General features: G+C 36.2%; 3 protein-coding genes and 1 pseudogene across 4 annotated transcripts; all 4 read right to left on the bottom strand.

The window, feature by feature from the left end:
- Positions 1–1,429: 1,429 nt before the first annotated feature.
- LOC147522069 (14-3-3 protein 7-like) lies at positions 1,430–4,207 on the bottom strand. Its single transcript, XM_086590781.1, has 7 exons — positions 4,008–4,207; positions 2,945–3,251; positions 2,375–2,462; positions 2,161–2,270; positions 1,919–2,067; positions 1,744–1,808; positions 1,430–1,656 (listed from the first exon to the last, which is right to left on the bottom strand). Exons 1-7 carry the CDS (start codon positions 4,078–4,080, stop codon positions 1,651–1,653), a joined length of 798 nt encoding a protein of 265 aa, XP_086446907.1. The 5' UTR covers positions 4,081–4,207; the 3' UTR covers positions 1,430–1,650.
- Positions 4,208–4,817: 610 nt separating this feature from the next.
- Positions 4,818–10,636, bottom strand: LOC147522068 (putative methyltransferase PMT5). The gene is given in 11 exon segments (XM_086590757.1): positions 4,818–5,115; positions 5,421–5,625; positions 6,259–6,265; positions 6,267–6,392; positions 7,479–7,783; positions 7,897–8,059; positions 8,191–8,416; positions 8,731–8,971; positions 9,219–9,354; positions 9,579–10,286; positions 10,390–10,636. Coding segments are annotated over 9 exon segments (1,866 nt in total). The 5' UTR covers positions 10,091–10,286; positions 10,390–10,636; the 3' UTR covers positions 4,818–5,115; positions 5,421–5,475.
- A 685-nt stretch (positions 10,637–11,321) lies between these two features.
- Positions 11,322–17,993, bottom strand: LOC147522067 (DEAD-box ATP-dependent RNA helicase 10-like; annotated as a pseudogene). Its single transcript, XR_015199403.1, has 10 exons — positions 17,748–17,993; positions 15,189–15,263; positions 14,202–14,321; positions 13,975–14,016; positions 13,746–13,819; positions 13,398–13,544; positions 12,908–13,045; positions 12,459–12,570; positions 12,265–12,353; positions 11,322–11,630 (listed from the first exon to the last, which is right to left on the bottom strand). The product of XR_015199403.1 is annotated as a DEAD-box ATP-dependent RNA helicase 10-like (transcript).
- LOC147522066 (replication protein A 70 kDa DNA-binding subunit B-like) lies at positions 17,589–23,326 on the bottom strand. The gene is made up of 16 exons (XM_086590769.1): positions 23,115–23,326; positions 22,853–23,017; positions 22,496–22,769; positions 22,327–22,411; positions 22,118–22,239; positions 21,959–22,040; positions 21,744–21,876; positions 21,507–21,670; positions 21,300–21,423; positions 21,039–21,221; positions 20,844–20,936; positions 20,649–20,738; positions 20,477–20,566; positions 19,987–20,363; positions 19,309–19,627; positions 17,589–18,331 (listed from the first exon to the last, which is right to left on the bottom strand). Exons 4-14 carry the CDS (start codon positions 22,374–22,376, stop codon positions 20,358–20,360), a joined length of 1,137 nt encoding a protein of 378 aa, XP_086446895.1. The 5' UTR covers positions 22,377–22,411; positions 22,496–22,769; positions 22,853–23,017; positions 23,115–23,326; the 3' UTR covers positions 17,589–18,331; positions 19,309–19,627; positions 19,987–20,357.
- Between the last annotated feature and the right edge of the window lie 1,243 nt (positions 23,327–24,569).

Genomic DNA, 24,569 nt, shown 5'->3' with positions numbered 1-24,569 from the left:
AACAACTCTTTCGATTTAGTCACCAGTTATTTATTGTTAGTCTTTGTGTTTTCTGCGAAGTTTGAAATTTATTCACTGGATACTGTATATCTTTTATTTTGCAAAATTTGTTTGTTTTAATTTTATATTTTTTTTGTTAGTGATTCCTATTAAACAATTAGACTCTGTTTGGTCGCTCGAATCAAAACATAATAATTTCTCATGGAAGAGTACGTTTCCCATGTTTCTCTTTAAAGTGGTATTTAATTTGAGTTGTACTTCGCGATAGATTTTGTTAGGGCTCTTACTACAATACTTCCATGTGTTAGTTGCAATGCAAATTCCAGATTAGTCTGTTTAGATTTCCTTTTATGTTTTGCACGCATCGACTTATCATTCTAAGTGAGAATTACCTTGTCTGTTTGATCACCGTACCAGCCCATGGGGAGCCTCTGGAACCTGGCTCCTCTGTTGTGTATAATCCCGTCATGTCTACAGTCTACTTCATGTCATAAGCATATCGCATCTATGTCAACTCGTGTTAATAACTTCATATGAAAGGTTCTAGATTTCTAGCTACACACCCCTTTGATACTTCAATCTCTATTAGATAATTGGATCCATATATCGTATTTTCTCCTGATTTGGAAATGCCAGATTTTCAATGCTTTTTGTCACCTTCGATAGGCCCATGAGATAAGTACATTTACGTATTCAACAGTACGCATACTTTTCTTATACATTATTATTAGTTGGATGACATGTAAAATTAAGATATGATCAATTCCCTGATGTCGACTAAAAAATGTTTGTCAAGGTCATATGACATATTCACACATGTTTTCAGAGGCCCGCTTGAAACCTTAAAACCTCGGGTCTAAAGTGATACAGAGGTATCACGAATTACGATGACTAAAGGCCCAAATATCCTCCAAAGCTACAACGAACTTAATATTTTCCTTTTCGTTTTGGTCATCTAGCGACAAAGTTGAGAGCAAACTTTCTAAAGTAACTTAATCTTTCGTTTTTTCGTTGATTCAATTGGGAAGTTGCAAAGAAATCAGGCTCAACAATAGTTGTTGGTTTGGTTTTTACTGTTTTCAAGCAATTTATAAGCAAAGTAACCAAAACTTCCCACTAGCAAAGTTGGGAAAACTTTTAACCCGGCAGCATCAAAGATTAGTTACTGGATCTCATTTAAAACAAGCTTGCCAATCAACAAAAAAAGTGAGGAGATGAAGTTGATCAACAAAAAGGTAAACCAAATATAGATATTGTGGGTGAAAAGTAATAATGGCAGGACAAAACTTAAAGTGAGGACAGCGATGAAAGTGCCCACCAACACCTGAAAGGACAAACTGGTGACCTTTATTATCCGTCACCATGAGAGAATAAAGATTATAAAGGCAGTAAAAGAAACAAGAATAACCAAACACAGAGGAGATGGGGATTGCAGCAAGCCAAAAGAACAATAATATTCTTGGCTATTAAATAAGCACTAAAAGCTAATAACTACTACACATTCTTCTTCAACAGTACCTAAAACCAGTTATAATGTGAAGAGTTCCTACTAATCCATCAAATCCTCCAAACTAAAAACTAAAAGGCGCTAGTCAAGGATTATCTTCAAATAATCTGTGCCTGACATCGAGCAATGGCACATGAGCTCCATTAGTGCTGCAGAATATATTAAATTTCGATTAGTTTTCCGCTAAAACAAAACAAGTAAATTCACTGTGGGGATTGAAAGTATAAAGTGCTTACCTGAGGTTCTGTTGGTTTGGGCTCTTCAGCCTTGGGCTCCTCCGCCTTGAGACCACCATCCTCAACTGCATATACAAAAATCAGTTCGAATAAGCTACTATGGACTTCACTGTCAACAGCCTTGGTATAAATCTATAAAAGTGCACACAAGTCTACTTCTATGTCTATAAAGTACCTCCTTCTTCAGGAAGATCAGAAGTCCAGAGTGTGAGATTATCCCTCAGCAATTGCATAATCAGAGTGCTGTCCTTGTATGACTCCTCGCTCAGGGTATCCAACTCGGCAATTGCTTCATCAAATGCTTGTTTTGCCAGATGGCATGCCCTGCAAAAAATAATAACACATCCTGACAATTGTAAGGGGAAAAAAATCGTTATGTTAACTGCTAGCCATGTGAAGATCAGGAAACAGATTTACCTCTCAGGGGAATTCAATATTTCATAATAGAAAACAGAGAAATTAAGGGCCAGACCAAGGCGAATTGGGTGGGTTGGGGAAAGATCTGTACTTGCAGTGTTGGAAGCAGCCTTGACAAGGTACAACCACAGAGGAAATGACAATACATTAAAGGTGCATTAAACATCAGCTTAAGAAATGAATGCTTCCTTAAAATGTCATCAAAAGGAAATACCTGGTAGCCCTTCAATGACTGGTCAGCAGCATCCTTCCTATCTTGCTCAGTCTTAAACTCAGCAAGATAGCGGAAGTAATCACCCTTCCTGCATTGAAGTTAACACAAAAACTGTTACCATATTTTCCTCTAACCAAATCAGAATAGACTGATTGCTTGTCAACAACCTTATGTCCTACTTTGACCAAGGAGATCTAGTATATTGTGCAGGCCAAGATTAATGTTCAAAGATAATCCCCATTCAAATATTAGGAAACAACTTGCTCACCTTCTCAATCTAATAAATCTTTTCTCCCAATCAACCATAAACATTGACTCAAAGTCTTAACATCATTTGATGGGCTTCTCAAGTGCTCCTTCTGACTATTAACAAGGACAAACTAGGGGATTTGGTCTATGTTTAAGATGTGTCGCATCACATAGAGGACTATATATTCCCAGTAAAAAAGGGACTGCGTGATTAACACGTGCAAATAATATATAAGCTAATGCATAATAGCTTATCCATACCTAATCAGACCACAAAAGGAACTGATTCAATAGAAATTATATGAAACCAAGAAGACTCACATCTTGTAGTAGAAAACAGTTGATTCTCCCGAGGTCGCAGAAGGGATCAAGTGTTCATCTATGATGGTCAAGATGTCATTGCAAATCTTGGACAGCTCTTCCTCCACCTTACTTCGGTAATTCTTAATCAACTTCACATTCTGTTCATTTCCCTTCGATTCTTCCTTCTGTTCAATTGAAGACATAATGCGCCATGAAGCACGACGAGCCCCAATAACATTTTTGTAACCCACAGATAGGAGGTTCCTCTCCTCCACAGTCAGCTCTAGATCAAGCTTTGCAATTTTCTTCGTACATTCCACCATTTCTGTACATTTTCCACAGGAGAGTGTTAAAACATATATTAACGTTTAATAATCCCAAACGTCCATAAAAATAAATTAAATGTTAAAAAACACGAAACCCATCTCAAATCCCTTTTCGTTAAAAAAAACAGTGCACTCTCTTTCCACTAAGCACCAAATCCACACATGGAGAATGATAGTAAATGAAAACCTCAAAGTGATTTCCAAAGTAAATAATAGCCTCAAGCGAGATATTGAGAACCCCAAGTCCGATCTATCCAATCAGCACTCCACATTACTCGATAAGACGATAACAACAGTAAATGATTTGTAACCTAGGTAATCTAAAACTTGAAGCATATAATTTCTAAAGTCATATAACTGACGAAGCGCTGCACAAGGATCACAAAACACACTTTGATCACATTTTAATTCATTACAACATTTTACATATTTACGCTACCTACATTCTACAATCAAAGTATAAATAACACCATATAATACAAGGTCAGTGACAATGACATCAAAGAGCAAAATACTAAGATCAAATGATGTAATTATTAAATCCATAAAAATAGAATCTGAAACCCTAACACATTACTAAAAATAGCACATTTCAACAGATCTGAGATAAATCCAAGTGCAGAACCATCAAAACTACTTGGATCTAAAACAAACATACATAAATCGAGAGAGAGAGAAAACAACATGAGATCATGCAGAAACTCAAAAGTTTTTTTTTTAAAAATGCGTATCTCGAGGTTAGTTATTATTAATACCGTCATAACGTTCAGCCTGTTCAGCGAGTTTGGCAGTGTAAACAAGGGTTTCTCTTTCTTTCTCTGTCGACATTGTTCAGATCAGAGAAATAAAATATAAAAAAAAAGAACGAGAAGAGTTGGAAAAAACGAGAGGGAAGATGAAATGCTGAAATGAAAATGAAAAAAATTGTTCAAACTTTGAAAGTTTTTTGGAAGGAGTAAAATAAGGGGGTATTTATACAAGTTGTTACGAGTCAAAAGAATAAATGATGAGGTAATCGTGGCCGTTGGATTTTTATTGTAGGGCAGATTATTATTATTATGTGCTGACGTGGCATGAGCCGAGCTGGACTACACACGCATAAAAATCAGATTCCGAATGGGTACTTTGTATTCATAGATGATGACAGTGGCCTCGACTTTTTAGATGCAAAAGTATTTTCGTGAGAGCCCATACTTACTAAATGAACAGAACAAAACAGCATTCGTTGGAAGAAAATGTGAAATTTCTAGCGCTCTCTTTCATTTCTTCTTCTTCCATTATCTGCTTCAGGAACACAACACGTACGTTTGATTTATGAACTTTGTCTTCGTAATTCAGGTTAGCAAGTCATGTCCTTATCTGCATCCTACTTAACTTGACTTTCAGGTCCCATACGGTGATACGGCCATACTTCTCTTCCACGCAATCAGGCCAACTACTGTTCAAGACTTCAAGCTCATTTTACTTTTTGAAAAAACTTGTAATTATTAACAGAGGCCTCTTAGGCTCTTACTAATAACGTGTTTTCATGTTTTCTTGAAGCTATAGTTTCATAGACACTTCAGTAAGAAAATGTTACAACAACTTATATTCAGCGGATTTCTCTCCCTCTCTCAACAAAAATAGTTATTCAATCAACACTTTGTTCATAATAAATGAATTTGAAGACGTGAAAAAAGGAAAATTAAAAACAAAAAAATTGATGAATGAATTGCTACAATTGACACGAGACAAGCCAACTGAGGCCAATATGAGGTAATCACTGTTGCCTACAACATCTGCATTGCTCTTGTTTCAAATTTGAGGTCATCGTAACACTCCGAGCTAATATCCATGAAAAGGCTGTCTTGATTGATCCATGCTCTGTAAATCAGTTGTGTTTTGGTTAGGGAGGTAAAAAGCATATCTGACTTTAATAGCATTTATTGGGCCGCTCAATTTAAAATCGATTTCAACATGTATAACTTAGTGAATATGCTGGTATGGATTATTTATGTTAGGACGGGCCTCACATGGTGAGGACTAAGAAGTTAGCCTGTACAATCAATAAACCCTTTAACTTAGTTTGCTACTGATGTCATCTCAGGCACGACAAAAGAACTCAATGCTGCAACAGTTCAACTATTTCCATTTCCTACTTCCAGAAAGACAAAATGTAGAAAAATTACCTGAGTGGAAAAATGGATTTCTCCCGCAAAATTACAATCTCATGATTCTGGGCAATCACTTCTTCAAAAATGGCTTTTGGCAAACAAGTAACCGCTGGTCATTGTCGTTGGGGAGCTCAATCACCCGTGCTTCCCATCGAACCTGTGAAGCCAGTGAACGTGCTTTCTCTATCGCTTGAACTTTATCACAAAGAATGACCCATCCCTAAGATTCAAAGTTCCATACGTTCATTAAACATATATAAAGCTATAAACTTGTTATTTACTGATCTCAGTAAGAGTCAGGCAGTTTCAATGCATTGCCCGCAGATACACGACTGACAGTACATGTTGCACAAAAAGATACCCGCAGAATCCTAAAACTATACAGATGCTTATATAAGAAAATATCAATATTGACCCACAACTACATGATGTACAGGAGACAAACTGCAGTGTTTATCAGAAGCTCTTGTGACCAATTGTGTTGCACATTTTGATGAATATGTACTTTTTCTCTTCAAGTTCCGTGGTTTGCTCAGTGTCAGACGTAGGTAATCTACCGACATTCATGAGAGACATAATGAATATTTCTAGCAATATAATGGTATTTTGACAGTATCAATACATATGATTCGTCATATATGATATATCCACAAACAGTATCAACATCTTAATGTTACCTTAATCGTTCAAAATCAAAATAAATAGAAAATGTTTTTGACCACCGTAAATATCAAATATCTTGAGAAGTTGTCAATATGAAAGTTACAAGCACAAAATACTTTTAATCTTTTTATGACACAGTAAATATCAAATATTTTGAGAAGTTGTCAAAATGAAAGTTACAAGCACTTACTTCAGGGTAGAATACGGTCCATCTCCAAGAACAAGTCCGCTATGTCACAATGCATTGAAGTAAGATGGTGTGAGAGGAGTCCATTTCCATGAAGCATGTCGTACGTCCTGGGGTATGTAGGGAAGGGCTCACACCTGCGCATAAATGAAAAGGTAATCTCAGGAATGCCTTTTTCATGTTATAAGGCCTACAGTACAACAAATATCATGCAGTTAGTTCAACAAGCCTCGCCATAAAGGGCCAAGGACGTGGAATATTAATATATAAAGATATAAACCATAGAGTATACCTCCGCACAATTACGTATGCATGTATATGTATATGTCTGTTACGTATTCTAAGGCAAATTTATGTTCTTTCAACTTGTTAAGATATTGAATGATGTCAGATCAATAAAATCTGCAACAAAGAAGCATAAGGGAGACAGCAGGGTAGGTTCTCTTCAAATTTACTTCTCTTGTTGCCTTGGGCCGAGGCCATCATTCAAATTATTCCATAGTTGCAGACTCATGACACCAAGTCTAACAGATGCTCATGAGGCCTACTTTCATATGAGTAAATAAATCTATTTTGTCTAGGATAATATCCTTGCTATTCCTATTTCCATGTTTTCAAGTGAAATTTATTTTCATAAAACCCAATTTACGTGGAAATAGACTTTTAATAAGAATAACTTATTTTGTTAGTGTTGGGTGGATAAACCATATATACACTCAATTTCCTATGCCTAAGGCACCATCCATAAAACTCCCCTAAAAGTGCTTCCACAGTTCCACCAATTCCTGGCCAACTTGACGTGAGAGTGAATACAGACACGTCAAAACTCGGTGACGCTTTACTCGATAAAATAGAAGTTAGATCTTTGATAATGCCATGAAGCCAACTGGATTACGTTTTTTAACTTCTTGATTTATGTAGGATATCCTCAACCTACAACTCTCTTTTCAATTGGGTTTACAAAATATGTCTACCTCTACCAATAAAAAAAGAAGAATAAAAGAACAAGCTAACTGGAAGCTTTTGGTAAAAAGATAGTTCTTAAACTTTAGGAGCATCCAACTCAAAACCAATTGTAATGAGTGGAGAGGCCCAGGAACTTTTTTACTGTATTGCGAGGTATTAAACATCCCGTGTGGGACTATACTAACCATCTCAACAATAGTTAAAGCATCTTTCAAAACATAAAACAATCTGAAGGAAGAGACAGAGTGCTATCTCACCAATCATGCAAAACACCAGCAAAACCTCGATCAAGTATGACAGGAAGTGTATTACTACTCCTGGCTGGTACAACATTCATCACCCATACTGACTTTTTTGCTTCAACAAATGCAGCATTTAAGCCCCCAAAATGGGCATTTAAATCCATTACATTTCGTAACATGTTGTATGGAGGTAACGGATCTTCATCACCCGGCCTCTTTGGATGGTCAGAAAAAATCAATGGTGTGAGCAATGACCAATAATTTTTTAAAGCTGATCTCCAAATCTGCAAGTCTTCAAAGAAATCCTCAGGATGCACTCCTGCAGCAATACATGATAATCAATATGCAGTTATTGGCTTTAAAAGATTTACAGTTTAATGAAATTTGTAAAACTAGAGCTAAAGAAACAATTTGCTTCAGAACAATACTTTCCATGAACTTCAAGCTCAGCAGAGCTCAACTGGGAACCGGAAGACCTATTCTGTATCGAAACCCAGCGTTTGCTGGTGGTTCCACTTATACATGATTGGAGAGGCTGATAATATGATTGAGCATCATAATCTTCATTACAGAGAGGAGGTATACCACCCTGCGTACTACAATAAAAGTAACAAGTGAGGCGTTAAGTTCAATATGGAGATAGACATTAATCAGATAGACTCCACACACCATTTGCTCACACTTTTCCTAAACTAATGAAGGAAAATTTTATACAGTAATGTCTCACCGTGAAGTATAGCAATTAACATCTGCAGATTTCTGCCAAACTAAGGTCTCATCTTGCTGTGCTAGTAGACTCCAACAGATTTTCTGGGCAAAATCCTCAACCGGTGCAAAGACATTCTTATTCTTCGCATTTAACGAACCTCCTTGGGGTTTGCTAGTGGGTGACGTCAAGACAAAGTAACCTCCAGGCTTGAGCACCCTGTCTGCTTCAATAAGGAATGCCCCATCTAACATATGAAACCACAGTAAGAGTTAAATAAAGGTGCAATGTAGATAACCATATCGACAAATTTTATTAGATAACTGAACTATATTCACAACTGAACAGATTACGACCCTCCAATTTGATCACATCACCATTTAATATCTTTACTCCTATGAAAAAGTATACCTTGACAAGAGCCGTACTAATTGATACACAACCAATTTACAGTGCAAAACTACTTTTTCAATCAACAAAAGAGATATCTTATATCAGAGGGATGAAACATAAGTAACGAAATAAAGTATAGGAACCTAAACCAATAAATTCTACAAGTACCTTTCTCATCCCAGTAGATACCGCACTGAGCACAGTGAACCATGTCAAATGATAGGGATGGGTATGGTAGTTGCCTGGAAATGAAGTCCCCAAGGATTGCGGGAAGACCTCTCTCAAGGGCCATCTGAACTTGACTCCCAAATACCTCATATGCCGCAATACAGACAGTCATTAACTTTAAAGAGATCAAATGAGCTCCAAAACTACCAAATCCGCAACCAATATCCAGCACAGTATGCACCTGTGATTTACATTAGAGAAGACTCAAATGAGTACTTGAACGAAGAAGATTTGATTTTTCTGTTTTTTCCATTGTAACACATTCAGTTTTAGTAAGACGAGTATGACAAGCGACACAACGTTTCCTCAATTTAACCATTTCTTACAAGCAATTTTGGAGGCTAAAATCAACGGCTTATATTAAAAATATAGAAGAGAACCATGATTAAAAATCGAAGATAAAATATACAAGAATAATAAAGACTTACACCAGCTTGATGGAATTCACTGTCACTTCCCAACCCTATCATCTCTGCAATTTGGCGAGAATAATCTTTGACGCCATCGATGGTTATTCCATCCTCGGAGTGAAATGCAATTTGGTTTTCTTCTAGCAGCATTAATCTATGAAGTTGCAAAAGAAGACTGAACATTAAAGCAGCAATGGAGACTATGAAGAACACATAAAATCTTCTGCGTGTTTACAATCTATTCATTTTTATCCCCCTATAGGATGCAATATAATCAACACTTGCAACCCCGCCCTACTCCCACCCCAGACACCAAAATGTTTTAGACAAGTCCAATAATAAAATCAGATACCATTTATCTTTGGCAAAGAAATTTACCTTTTGGTCATGCTTCCAGAAGAGAGGAATTGGTCTTTGGTTATCTTCACATTGCCGCTCCATATCACGTCCCGACCAGCCGGCCACCTCAGGGGAATCTTATACTCCTTGGGTGGACGTACCAAACAACGCGACCCCACTATTGATACCTCGCAATGACGATCAAATTCCTCACCATCATGCAACCCAGCTGTCAAACTTGCAGATACATTATAACAAGGCACATAATTCTCTCTTTCCTTTCCACACAATTCAAATTCCTTTGGATGAGTTACCCCAAGTGAAAGAGACTTTACTTCCAAAAAATCACTCCTCGCTTGCTCTTTTAACCTTCTATAAGTATTATAAAAATCAGGAACCGAAGATGAAACAACCGAATCCAAAGTCCTGGAAGACGACGAACCGAAAACTGCTATCAATGCAAGGACACTAATAAAACACAATAGTATCCAGTTAAGCGGTGGTCTACGTCTCAAATTGACCAAATATTGGGTAGACCCAGAACTTCTCATGTCCAAATTGACTAAAAATTCAGCCTCAACAATTTTCTCACAATCATAGATTCACAATCCAACAAAATTTCTTATAAGCATTGGAGCAACAATCTTTTTTCCTCCTCTAAAAAGTCAACTAACAATAAAGAACAATTCAACATCTCAACTACAATCTTATGGTCAGATCAGTGTAATTCAGCTCAAGAATGACCACCTGCAATTAACAATATTAAAAACAGATCCATGAATTAACAAAATGTAGATCTCTAAACAAAACAAGATCCAATCAGAATTGAATCGTGAAATTATTAGTTTACCTGAAAAGAGTAATGGGAATTGTGAAAGAAGAGAGAGAGAATGAGTTGGATCGGTTTTAATGCGGAATTTTTTTTTTTTTTTTTTGGTTATGGTGAACAGACTGACTGACAGAGTGTTTTTGTTTGTTTGGATTGGGGGAAATGGTTTATATATAGTTTCTGAGATTATTATGAGACGATGGAATTTATTTTTTGTTTTATAATAAATGGGAACATTTATTAATTCCTATCATGTGTTGCAGACTTTGCCACTTCCAATTATATCATTTTCATTATGAGTACGGAAATAATTACCCCACTGTCAACAATACAATCATATCTATTTTACATTCTTACTGACTAGGTCCCACCCAGCCTTTGGACTTGGCTCACTCTATCTAATTCGTGTTCGACAAATCGAGCCTGAAAACAAAAAGATGTCAAGATCATGTTACACAACAGAAAGGCGTGACGAGAGTAGCTGTCCAACAGAGACATTGTCGAAATTGAAATTCGCCTTTTGTTTTCTGTACTGATTTTACCCTGTTAAGTAGTGATCAACCCATGTTCCACTCATCGTACTAAGTAACTAATTGACTTGCCAAAAGTTGTTAGCATTTTTTTATGTCTAATCTTCCAATTGAAGAGTTAAGCCACAGCAAATAACCACATATCCAGCCATACTTTGGAATATGTTCCCTAGTAGCAATGGTATCAAGTGCACGATAAACCTTGTAGGTTTACAAATCATTACTTTGCTAATCAATTAATTTTTTTTATTTTATTTTATTAATAAATATGTTTTAAATTAGATCAGTAACTATTTGAATTAATTACACACCTTAACGTTTCCATGGTAAACACTTGCATCTTCAAAGTTCAAACAACACATGCTCGACATCTTCAAACAGAACAATTAATCATTAGCTGCTACCGAATCAACAACCAATCCACACTTATAATTTAAGAATTTATATCAACACGATGCACTTACATTTGTTCTGATAATTGCAAATACAACCACAAGATCAAAACTCCCACAGAGCCTCGACTTTTTGAACACTAGTAAATATCGCAAACAAACAATTTCGAATCCTACCAAAACCGCATGAACTCGTACAAAACCATCACCTCCTCGGCTTCTTTGATGACGACTTCTTCGAAGAGTTCCCACGCTTCAGACTTGCATATGTGTCAGCATCCTCTTCGCCATCATCATGACCCCCTCTTCTTTTTCTTTTGCTACCTTGCTCTTTGACTTTCTGCAAATATCATCAATTCAAATCATTATTGGTTGCAACTTAAAAAGTTCAAAAATAATTTGTGCAGAGTAGTGAGGATCACTCATTGACGCATGCATTTCCAAACGAGACTTAACAACCATTGGGGCACTCCTAGAATGGTGTTGAAAGATACTCCAGCAGGCTCAACAAATTTTCAAGAACTAAATCTGGTGATACTATCAACAGATCTGAACCCTAAGAAGTAGCTCGTTAGAATTCACAATCAACAAGAACTGTTCATTAAATCATTGGGTTTTCATTACGACTATATGTAGATACATGTTTTGGCTCGAGATAACGTAAACTAGCTTTTAAAGGAGATCCATAACTCAAAAGAGCATCGTCTAATATCCTAACACCCCAGAAGGTTAAGAATTGAGATCATCCAACCAAATCAGCTTCATGCGGGAGCAATTGCCTCAGACATACCAGAAAATTTTGCGCAACTGGCACATGCACCATGCTGAGACAATGTGTTTGTAGCGTCTCATCTTGACATTGGTTATTTCTAGTTCTATTTCTAGTTCAATGTTGGAACTGATTTATACTTTCCCACTAACAACGAAGAGAATAAAAAAACCACTTAAAAAAATGATGATAACGACAGTAATACCGTTAGAGCCAGCCTTTTGGCCTGTGCCACACGCTCCGAGAAAAACAGAACTTCCTCCTCTTGAGCAGGAAACTCGGGAAGCTTTTTTCCTGAAACAAAATGACATGCAACAGAATATGCTTTAGTGATCAGTATAATCAAAACAGCTTCTGGGTCAAATGTGATTCTCCACATATAAAGACAGTCATGCATACCGATAAGCTTCTCTATCTGGATATACCACTCCAACTCATATTGATTTACTAGTGAAATAGCAACTCCAGATCGCCCTGCACAAGCAGTTCTACCCACTCGGTGAATATAATCCTGAAACACACTTTGAGAGATTAGTAGAAATAGGAACATCAAAGTATTTGAGGTGCGGATTGCTAACTAAAGATAAAGAGCAAGAATGTGCAAGTAATACAAAGCAAGACATCCTGTGTTTATCAGAGGCAGGTTTTGCAGGTTGGCCTTTTAAAGTGCCAATCTTCATCTGGTATTAAGGCCATTCACTATATGCAAACCACGCAAGTAGCAGAAGTGCACGAAAAACACTCCAGGAACTAGGTCAAATGAAGGATCTTGAGACTTTATACTTGTTGCCCTACTCCTAATTGCCAAACTATCCTAATGTCAAAAACCCTGATATCAATGAACTCACCTTAGAATTGGCCAGAATATCATAATTGATAACCATGTCTACAGAAGGAATATCAAGCCCTCGACTCGCAACATCAGTGCAGATAAGAATGGGACACTCTCCTGCCTTGAACTTGTTTAAGGCCCCAAGTCTCTTTGCCTGTCAAATGTTCCAGATAACAATATGAACAGAAGAGGTATTGAATATAAAAATTCCATGTTATGTAAACTTTTGACGTTATGCACACCATGTTATACTGGTTTTTAACACATTATCACTTTAAAAGAATGTGTGTGGGAGGGGGGCAAGAGTACATATACATCCATAAATAGATAATACGTCAACATGGGATGGTAAATGGCAATTTAAATGTCAAAACGCACACACACACCAAAATTGAAAAAAAAAAAGAATATGATGTAAAACTTGGCACGACCTAAATAATGGTTTTGAAAAGAATATGCACCACCAAGGACACCGACCAAATTTGTGCATAGAAATTATAGAGTACCTGACTCATTTGACCACTAATTGGGATGGCACCGAATCCCAAGTTTCGAAGAATCAAAGCCAGAAGACGCGTTGACTCACAAGTGCGAGTAAACACCATTGATGTACTTCCAGGCATATCGCTTAAAATAAATACAAGGTAGCAGTCCTGCGTGTGATTTTAAATTAAATAGAGGTTAGCACAGAAGAATACAGTTTCTGGGATATGTGACAATGAATACTTTGGGTTGGGATCACACTGAAAATCACAAGCCCCAAACCAAGTTAATTCTCAATAATTGGCTCAGTACACAGCTTTTAATGCCCAATTAACCCAAGATCCTGCAAAATATAGTGGAAAGAAGAAAACCTTGTACTTCGCAGGACAAAGCGATACTGCTGCTTCAGAGTGTCAACAGTGGAATATTTAGAAGCTGCCTCAATCTGAATAAACCAGAAAAACTGAGATTTAGACCATAACTGATACAATTATGCAGATAGTGCAACACCAAGCACTAGTTGTGCAAAGATACGCAAACTCCTCAACCATAAAGAACACAAACAGATACCTAAAATAATACGGTAGAAAGAGAACACACCTTCACAGGATTCCGCAGACATGCCCTTTGTAGTTTGCGGACCTAGAAACACAAGGTAACAGATTAGTGAAAGCTGATGGTTATTACCCAAAGACATTAAAAATAATAATTAAAAACCATAGTCACAAAGCTTGAAACTATGAACTCAAGGGTTCCCTTTGTCATTACAAGAATTAGAGCATTGCAGATAGAAAACAGGAAAACTTGTCAAGACATGTACATCTTACCTTTTTTGTCATGGTAGCAGAAAATAAATATGTCTTGCGCTCTCTGGGAATGGCCTTCAAAATGTTATCAATTGATTCCTCAAATTCCTCATTCAATAATCTATCTGCCTCATCCAAGACCTGCCAAATACAAACAAGTCATAATTAGTAGGTAAATAATAGATTCGCAGATGGAAATTAAGTTCCTGCATTAAAAAAGTTATGCAATGCCATTTAGAAATTAAAATAAAAGAGGAAAAGCACTTGAACCAGTAAGTGTTTGGAATGTTGTTCACACACATACCACTACAAAAAAAAGATATGGGACTTGGCCGGACAAATGCGATACAATCTTCTAGGGACAAGCAGTCATTTGTTTCGACTTGCGGTTTTTTTTAAAAAAAAAGGTAAAATTCTCTACATTTTATTATCCTTATTATCTTACTTTCATAAGCCACGCCCCTCCTCATAGCATCTCAAAAGCCCCAGGCAATACTCCTACCGTTCATCCTCCCTCCTTGAAGGCTAAGTGGCCGATAGAGCGCATTCCAAAGGCGAAAGGGCTTATAGGAGGAAGCAAAAAGGTGGGCACTTTTATAATGAAGAAAGATATGTGTACCAAATTATTCTTGACATCGAGGAATTTCTCTCCAATTGTCCTTCTGGGACTTTGACCATTGAAGGGCTTCAATCTTTTGTAATGTAGGGTGTCCTGCTTACTGTAAAGCAAGAGGTGGGATTGAAACTATAAGTACTAAAATTTGGTCTGTGTTCCAAGCACCAATAAGTTGATGGAAAACTTTGCGCAGTCAATAGAATGTCATGTTTTAGATGTCATAAATTGTACCAAAGAATAACAAGGGACATCATCCAAAATAGACATATGACATATGTAGGGAAAAAAAGAATGAAACTGATTATCCGGGTTAATGATTTAACCTTCAAAAAAGTCATATTGGGGAAGAAAAGTTAATAACTAAAGCTCATAACAGAAAACAGAAAACATACCAAGTATTTCAATGTCCGCAAACTAAAACCTTTCGTATTGGACAAGTGGTCAATGAGCCTCCAAGGAGTTGCCACCTATTAAGAAAAAAATGTGAAGGAAAATAGACACCTTATGAGAATATGTAGATCAGGTATGGATCCCATGGGAAAGGTCCTCCACAACCAGTATAGATAAGCAATATGATTAATATAATAATATGATGTAATAGAAGTTAATCAGCTCATTTTCACTAACACTGTTAAACAATTACAAATAATGATAGGGGAAACTTTAGCCTCCGACTCAATTTGAAACCTGAGGCTTAAACTCACAGGACTCAGATGGTCAACACTTTTTGATTTACATGTGAGGGGCAACAATGTCTGATAGAGGACGAGTTGACATGTTATTTGTCATAAAAAATCCGTAAAAGAGAATAGACATTATATGTCACTAGTAAACGGGCACGTGCGTTGCACGTGTTAGGATAGGAAATTGGGGTGGAGAAATAAAAAGAATGAACGCATTTAAATTAGTAACATACTACATTTGTGTGAATGGATACATTTGTGTGAAGGAAACAGTGAGTAATGAGTACTGCAATGTTCCAGCCGCACATTCACATCCTGTGTCATGGTTGGATAAAGCTGATATCGATTCTCTTCGTGAATGTAGTGGGAATAAACTAAAACTACTAATGAAGTAAATGTTCAAAATTCTTCCGCAGAAGATGAACCAATAGTAGATAAGTTAGAATTATCAAGACAGGATGGTGAAGACAGTTTAGGGGTTCAAATTTGTTAGGTTGATAATAAAACAGTTGATCTACCAAAAGGTTCTAATCTGACAGGAGTAGAAACACATAATACCTCCAGTGAAGCAAATATCCAACTTGCAAGTGACAGGCTGATCAAGTTCACATTTCAGAGGAAATGCAAGAAGGGATCCTTGAGCGACCCTGATGAAAATGAATATCAAGAACATAACGGGAATATCAAGAGTAAACGGGCACGTGCGTTGCACGTGCTAGGAATGAAAAATGGGACGGAAGTATTATGTATAATGTAAAATATTACATATTAAATTTGTATAAATGAAACTTCAATAAGCCAAAAAAAAAACACTTGAATACGTTAGTTTTATTTTTTGTTGGATACGATTTTTGCTGCTTTGCCATGCTGTGAATAAATATATTTTGAAGACATGGTGACCCTCCTGTAATTTAGTTAGTATGTAATTAGTATTGTATATGCCACAAACTAATTTACCTAAAAAATAGATATTATGTTTAGGAAATTCACCTTTGTGCTGCTAGTTGTGTAATTCTCTTGTCGAGCATTTATATGTGATGGAGGAACATCTAAAGAAAAATGCAAGAAGAATAACCTTTTTCTTATTATTGTCTTAAAAATGATCTAGCGAATCCATTAGCAATTGTTTTTTTGTCGTTGAATATTTTGGTCTGATTAAATAAGTAAGTAGGTTAGACAGAGAAAGAAAATGTTGCTAGCTAAAAAAAGCCATTTTTTTTAAAAATTTAGAAATGTTCACATTTAAGTCGGATATAATATGTGAACTAAATTGAATGATTTTCAGGATTCACTCACTATTTTAATGATTTTTATATATAAATGTAAAATATAAATTAATTTTTAGACATCAAAATATAAATCTTGTTAAAATGATTTGGGTTTTCGAATATTCGGGTCGGATTCTAATCACAAACATAGAAACCATATCCGTTAAAATGGATTCGGATATGATCGGATTCGGGTCGCATATTGTACCATTTTCAGCCCTACTAAAAAGTCTACACACGCCAGAAAGTAGATAAAGACAGAATCAAAGACAACATCTAAAACGGGACCATCCCTTTCTTCCTCAATTTGTTATTCCTGCTCTAGCAACGCTGCAACATCACGATTGCTCACCAGCAATTAAACTTCATCTTCTAAATTCTTCACTTCTACTGCATGTATAAATGAAAGGAGTTGATTGAAATAATGTTTAACAAAACATATAAGTGGAGGTAAAGTCCAATTGCCATTTTTGCAAACATTTGAAATCCTAAACGACCTCCAAATCTTGTTCACTCACATTTCGGCATATCTTTGGTTTGAACAACCATTTTTTCAGTATTGAAGATGGTACGTAGGCGTTGGGAATTGTTGGGTTCCGATATTAACGGTGACTTTTTGTTCCTCGTTGTCCGAGATGTAAAATACTGAATGGCTTTATGTCCGGCTTATATTCTTATCTAGAGAGGAATAAAGAGCTGAGTCCACTGCTCAAATCCAACTTTGTAAATAAGACATGCTGAAGGCCAATGATATTACTTGCAAGAGTTAGAAAAAGTTCAGTATGGGAGAAATGAGGAAACGATTTACACTGAAGGCAATCTAAAAAAAAAAAAAAAAAAGGAGAAAAACCTTCATCAATTAGGATTCAGGACTGCTTAATGGAAAAGTTAGTAGTAAAAACCATCAAAACAGCTTTAGAGCATTATTTTGCAAGTGCAAAATGCACAAAACCAAGAGGTCATCACTCGTGTAGTTCATTAAAATTAGAAGCCTAATTACAGGGTAAAAACCATCAAAACACCTTGCAGAGGCCAGTGTTTTCTGTGGATTTGCTTTCACAGCGCGAGTTTGAGCAGCGGGGGAATTCTCTTGAGGGAAATTAACCTTAGCTTTGTTTCCACGAATCCTGTGTGCCTCAGCATCATAAGCTCTTTGCAGCTTCTTCAGCAGTGTTGAAGGTTCCAAGCCACACCCTGACACTGCACTCTTCCTGGGTCCCTGATCTCTATTGCCCATTTCCCCCATGGACGCTGTATGATACCTCTATAGTCTGTACTAATACGTCTTTTTTCTCTTTGCGGACTTCTCAACATATCCATTGAATTCCACATTTTTCAGAGCAGTAGATGTTTCTCCAGAAGAGCAGAGGAGAATCAAATTGGTGCTATCCGCCCTATAAATTTAACTCGATAACGGCTCACTCACGAGCAACAGAAGCTGATAGTATGCTGAGATCACGGTTCAAATAAGTCATTACAGACTCGCCACTCTGTAATAATTTTTGTGATGGATTCAGATGATTCAGATGATCCTGCTGACACAGCTGCATGCGAAGCTCGGATATTCCTTAAGGTCCGAAGGGACTGAAATTGAACACGAAACATTAAATGTATTCAGAAATTATGGATGGTAAACTTACTCTGAAAGAAAACTATGCATAGAAAGGATGTGATCGTCATTGTGACAGAGTATCTGTATCAACATAACAAAAGCAAACAATAATACTATATATAATTGGAGGAGACCAGTGGAAAGAGGAAGAACCAAGGTACAGCTTGAGAGAAATGCAAATTAACGGAGTAGGCCTAAAAGAATAAACGCCACATAAGTGTTGATTCTATCTTAGTATCATGTTGACTAAGACCATGGAAAAGCATGCAGATTGGAGCTCCATTTGGTGTGCGTAATAGCAAATATCTTGTGAACTCTTGTATAGTGCATACTCTTCCTCTAGAAATGCAGTTCGTCCTCTAGTCTGAAGTTTGCAGGGCAGAAAGGGAGTTTCCTATCTAAAACTGATTGGATAATCTTGATCAAGAGCACTCTCTAATAATCTCTCGATGGCATGTATCTAGCTTTTGTTATTATTCCATTTTCATGTACAGTTGTAGGAGATGACAGCCTACCTCTTTGTTAGACATATACACTGAAAACTATATGAGTTGTAGCATTAGCTTCTAATACAGAAAAATGGTCTGTTTTCAAGGTCAAGAGCCCTGAATTATCTGATGAATGATGTGAACAGTTTAGAGTTTGATTACTGGTAAACAGTCTGCAACCTTGAGCATTGCCAATCATGTGAAGATGTTGTTCTTTTTAAAGCATAACAAATCTGAGGCATTTAGCATTTGTAGGAGGAAAACTAACTAATGTCATCAGGCTTTTCTTCGTACAATAGCATATCTAGAAAGAATTTGATGAGCAACGTAAAAATTGAAAATGTGTGTTTAGGGCTCTGGTTGATTGTTTATTGGTAGCACGATGAACACTTCATATCTAATAAAAATGAGATAAATTGTGTTTTTAACGTAAAATGAAAGAATGTGCACCAGTGAAATACCTTCAAAAGCATTTTATAAGCCTCCAGCAAGCGATTAGCAACAGGGCCAAACCAATGCAATTGTGGTACCTCCATCATGTGAGTCCAGGGACGAATTATCTCCATATCCAGGGTGCACTATCAGTTCCATTACTGCAAGCATCTATGAACTCTTTTGCATCTCTTTCAAAGATTGTATACTTCCAAAGTCTACTGCTATTTTGTAGGCAACAATTCTGCCTCTGCGGAGGTACAGGACTTCATTTGCGGAGGCAGTATCTTTGGCCCTTGCTTCAGCTGGTTCCACACGAAGAGTTGTCCATTTTTAAGAGAAAACCTTCTGCCAACACTCAGAAAGTTTAGAATAGATTCATGAGAACTTAAAATCTTTAAAAACTTCCACTTATTTCAAGCTTGCCATATAACATTCAACATATACATTCACTGATATTTGTAAGTATACTCGAAAAATATACATTTGTATACAAACATCATAATACGGTGTTCATATGCATGGTACATCACTGTGGCCCACATGCAAATTGACTTTAAACCGTAGTTATTGCTGCATTTAGAGATATTTTGTGCCAATAGATAGGCTTTTGGAAGACTGGAGACGTTGGGTCCTCCAAAATCCTTCAACACTGCCAGTGAGATTGCTAGATTAATTAAAGTTGTGCAATGAGTTCGACACCGTACCTTGATAAACAGCTACTCCTGCTGCAATAGTGCCTCGAGGTGACTCTAATGATTCAGCAGCAACATGGCTATTTTTGGAATCATCTCTGACAGGGTTTGATACAGAATAAAATGAACCATTGAACCCCCTTTTATTAATAGAATTGACATACAACAATAACACAACAATAATCTTTTTTGTTATACATCTAAACAGTACCACAGCACACATATATCGTAATAAAAGAACATCAACCATCAAAGGAGTTTTTGTAGTCTAATCTACTAAGTAATTATTAGGATCTAAAATTAAATAAAATGGAAAACGGACGATGCTGTTATTGATCTGACCCATCAGTAATTGCCTAAGAATTATTTGACGACTTCAATCTTCAGTCCTATAAACAAAGTGAATTTGGATATTGTTTTAGTTAGTACGAATAATCATGTAGAATAATAGTGGAATGATATATATATATATATATATAAATCTTAAGTCAAGTTTAAATACCTGAGATTCTTTTATCTTGCGCACCCTTTTAGAAGGAGTTCTTATAGCTGAAGTCTGGGAAGGTTCATTTGATATGCCAATCGAGTATGCCTTTGACAAATAAATAGAAAGAGTATAAGCGAATGTTTTTTTTTTTGTTTAAAAAAGGAAAATATGTATAGAAGTAACATACCATAGAAGCTTGCTTCTTGTACTTTCTCTTAGACTGTTTTTCTTTATTTGAGGGTTTAGGAATATCGGTTGACTTTTCCAAAAAAAGCTCCTGCTATATAAATGTTTAGAATTAGTATAAATCAGTGAAGCAAGGAAATCGGAAGCGAATATATACTTTTTAATCTGTGGCAGTAGAATTAAGGTAAATGAGCACATTTTTTTTCAGCAGATCTGCAGCGTTCTCATTCAAGCTGTTAGGTGTATGTTCTTGGAAAGTACAATCAACAATTTGTGATGCATCTGTCACCTGAGTGCACATCATAAGATTATGTAACGAAATTAATGTATGTAATGGCTGCCAATGTTTAAGAAGCATGTAATTGAAAGCTAGTGTAATAAATCTTATTACCTGTTCTATCTGATCTGGTACTTGGTCATACTCAAGTGTGTAATCCACCGGGAAGACCTTGTTAGCAGTAAAGCCACTTCTGCCTTGACTTTGAAGGTTGTATTGGCTAATTTTTATCTCAAACACCACTGAAGAACCGATAATGGCATTTATTATGGCCTTAACAGTCTCAATACCATTTGTCTAGTTCAATAAAAGAGAATTAGTATGTCACAATTATTTATTTGTAATGCGAAAACTATAATGTCGTAATGGCTGTACCGATTTTATAAGCTTTTCCAACTCGTAAGAATTTGGATGTTTTAGTAATGCTTGACTTCTTAAGCCAAATATTGTTATGAGGGAACTTTGTGTGTCATCTCGAATGCGAGCTTTCAATTGATATCTAAAATAAATGTCTATAAGAGTAAGTTCATAAATAACAGTGTTAAACGAATAGTATGGTAAAAAAAAAATATTAATTCATACCTCACATCTGGAGACGGAATACTGTTTTTGCAATTACCACACCAATAGTGATCATCTCTATCTATCAATTTCTTCCGACAACCAGTTTTGGTGCAAGACATATAGAACGGTTGATAATCATGAACGATATCATAAATGATTGCTTTGCATGTGCAAATCTGTCCCTGCACGGAGCTTAAGTACATTGAGAAAATTTAAAATAAAGTTAGACATCAGACAAATGTATAGTAAACTTACAACAAACTCTGCGTTCAACATCTGAATAACTTGTGAAAGAGTTTTTCTGTTTCTCAATGATCTGTCCTTCATATTACGTTCAATCGATGATGACCCTTGTAGCATCGCAATACTTCTCTCTTCAAAAGTGGAGCTAAAAAAAATATAAAACATTTTGTTAAACTTAAGCAATGTATAGTTAATGGAAGTGTTTTTTATTTTTTTTTGTGAATCACCTAGCTTGCAAATCCGATACTTCTGGAATGTCCAAGTTGACGTAGATTTGCGTTGTGCTTGTTGAATTAAGGAAACAGTTATCTGACAAAAAAAAAATTTAAGATTCAATAACCTAGGAAAAAATGTGCTATATAGATTAAAATATCCAATATAATCACCGTAATAGTTCCCAACAGTTAACGAAGTGACAATCAACACCGGTACGCTCTTTGCATACTTAATCACATTATCAAACAATTGTATTGCATTTTCCCAGAGATTTATTTTCAATTCAGTTCCACTGCATAGATGATATAATGTTGTGTTAATATATAGATTTGGTTATGAGTTTTTTAAATTCTAAATGAGCATACAGAAAAATGAAAACCTGGCATTCTTCAAGAAGATCTCTTTCAGCATGAGTCCTTTTCGAAACATCAACTCTGAAGCACCATCAAGTGCGCCAAACGCATCTAGCACAAAATATTTAACAAATAGTTATTTCTAATGGAATTTGCTAAAGTAATTGAAGTAGTTATATTGTTGCAATTGATTACCTTTAAGATTTGTATTTGCTTTCGAAAGCAGCCTAACATTGTCAAACTCAACGAAATCAAATTTGTATAGCGGAATTTCCGGGTGAGCTTCTGAAGATCCCCTGACAATAGTGTCCCATCTGATAAGTATAATAAATTCATGTTGAATCGGGCGATATGAGTCTCTTCTGGTTTGCACACTGAAGTTTTCAATATGATATACGTGTCCTTCGTGAAGAACATTTAAGAATGTGTTTGAATGGTTTTTAGGAATAATTGCTTGAATCTGATCTCCCTGGCAAAAAATCAGAGCATTAAGGCAGTTTCATATCATGGAAAAGTTAATATGCGGAAATGCAAACTACTCAGACGACTTACTTGTTGATCAATTAGGACAACATCAAATCTCTTCCGCTTATCTTTGAAGTCTTTATTGCTTTCTGGTCCATCTTCTCGTGACGAACTTTAACTTGACACTTTAGAGTTTTGTCGGGTTAATTCGGACACTCGAACATATTCTTCTATGGCCATATCTAATTGCACCTACAAGATAAATGGGTTTAATTAGCATAGAGAAAAAAATAATAAATTAGCAGGGGAAAAACTTGTAATATAAAATAGAAAAGATTTAGAAAGAAACCTTTTTGAATGATATGGTTCTTTGTTCTTCGCAAGGATGCAATTGGAAATGGAAAGGCAGCAGAAGAAGAGAGGGATTTGAAAATGCAAGACTCTCGGTATTTATAGTGATCATCATACCTCTAACGAGGGGATAGTTAGGGCCGGTTAACATTATAAAATAACTGAATTTGTGTTCTGAACGGTTCCAAAGATGTATATCTGTTCAAATGTAGAAAAGCTGAAACCTCGATTCTTGGCTTTAAGGGATGTAGTTAAGCTTTTAAAATTGCCTTAGATACTCTAGCAAAAGAAGTTTGGTCGCATACGTATCCGACCCATTTTTTCCAGCAAAAAACGAAAAAGTATCCACCATTTGGTTCCGAAAAGTTTTTTTGTTGTTATGAAAATATTACTAAATAATCGAAGTGAATAACCTCTATAAATTTGATTCCAAAATGAATTATTACTGATTAAATACAAATAAATGTGAAAAAATATAATTCGAGTAATGAAATGGTTCACAAAAGCAAGAATAGCTTCTAATCAAAAGTCTCGCCAATTTCAGTAAAAGTTGCAACAGCTAAATAAATCTAATATTGTGTTGAATGCCTTTGTGAGTGAGCATCCTCACCCAGCTAGTGCGAGGAAGCTGCATCAGTAGCTCTTGATGAAAACTTGGTACCCGTGGCGGTGAAATGAACATCGGATTACCCCGTCTAGAAGCATTTTCTAAAAGTAAGTGCTGAAGACAAATTACTGGCCTTCCCTCCAGGTTGATCCTCATCTCCATCAGTCCTCACTTTAGTGTCAGGTTGCAAAGAGCATGGTGACGTGCTATTATCTGAATCTTGAAGAAAACGACTTTGTTGTGCTTGGTGGCATCATCACTTAAATCTACAACAGGAGGCTTTAACTTAAGTGACTCTGACGCAGTATTGATTTCAAGGTATTCAAATATTTATTAGTTTACCAATCAGCATACTAACAGAAGTCAAAATCCCACTTTCGGTTCAGACAGAATCAGAGGAATTCCACTTTTACTACATTCTATATATGAAACGTGTTCCTTTGGAGTTGGTTATGTCAAGTTCCATTCTTCTTTGCCTTGCTCGGCCATCGCCCGAGGAAGGTGCCCTCTGCCTAAACTCTTGTTAGCTATGGCGAGCTCATTCAATGATGATCCCTAAGCACAATGACATTCTTTGGAATGAGAGACTATCGAGTCATGAAAAAAGAATTGATTTGCCAATTAGTATGCAAGAGTATTGAACATGCCTTGCTAGGTTCTTCTATCAACAAAGAATAGCAGTAGATTTTCCTTTTCCATAGAACATTCATAGAAACCAAAGAATCCAAAATAACATAGTAATCATGCTTATACGCAGTGTTTACTTTTCTCATAGTAATAATGCTTAATTTTGGAGTTCTTACTTGTTGTTTAGGGATGTTATTACTGCCACTTTCTTTCCTTTCC

The sequence above is a fragment of the Coptis chinensis genome, chromosome 1 (assembly GCF_015680905.1).
Source record: "Coptis chinensis isolate HL-2020 chromosome 1, ASM1568090v1, whole genome shotgun sequence".
NCBI lineage: Eukaryota > Viridiplantae > Streptophyta > Magnoliopsida > Ranunculales > Ranunculaceae > Coptis > Coptis chinensis.
This window is presented reverse-complemented; position numbering and strand designations above follow the sequence as displayed.

Bases quoted from the DNA above. Each gene is read 5' to 3' on its own strand.
- LOC147522069 (XM_086590781.1), bottom strand. From the start codon at position 4,080: ATGTCGACAGAGAAAGAAAGAGAAACCCTTGTTTACACTGCCAAACTC. The intron at 2,271-2,374 runs GTATTTCCTTTT...TACCTTGTCAAG, and splicing joins AGTCATTGAAGGGCTACCAG to GCTGCTTCCAACACTGCAAG. The intron at 1,809-1,918 runs GTACTTTATAGA...TTGTATATGCAG, and splicing joins TGATCTTCCTGAAGAAGGAG to TTGAGGATGGTGGTCTCAAG.
- LOC147522066 (XM_086590769.1), bottom strand. From the start codon at position 22,376: ATGTTTCGAAAAGGACTCATGCTGAAAGAGATCTTCTTGAAGAATGCC. The intron at 21,877-21,958 runs GTGATTCACAAA...TATTTTTTTTAG, and splicing joins GTATCGGATTTGCAAGCTAG to CTCCACTTTTGAAGAGAGAA. The intron at 21,222-21,299 runs GTACAGCCATTA...TTATTGAACTAG, and splicing joins TGGAAAAGCTTATAAAATCG to ACAAATGGTATTGAGACTGT.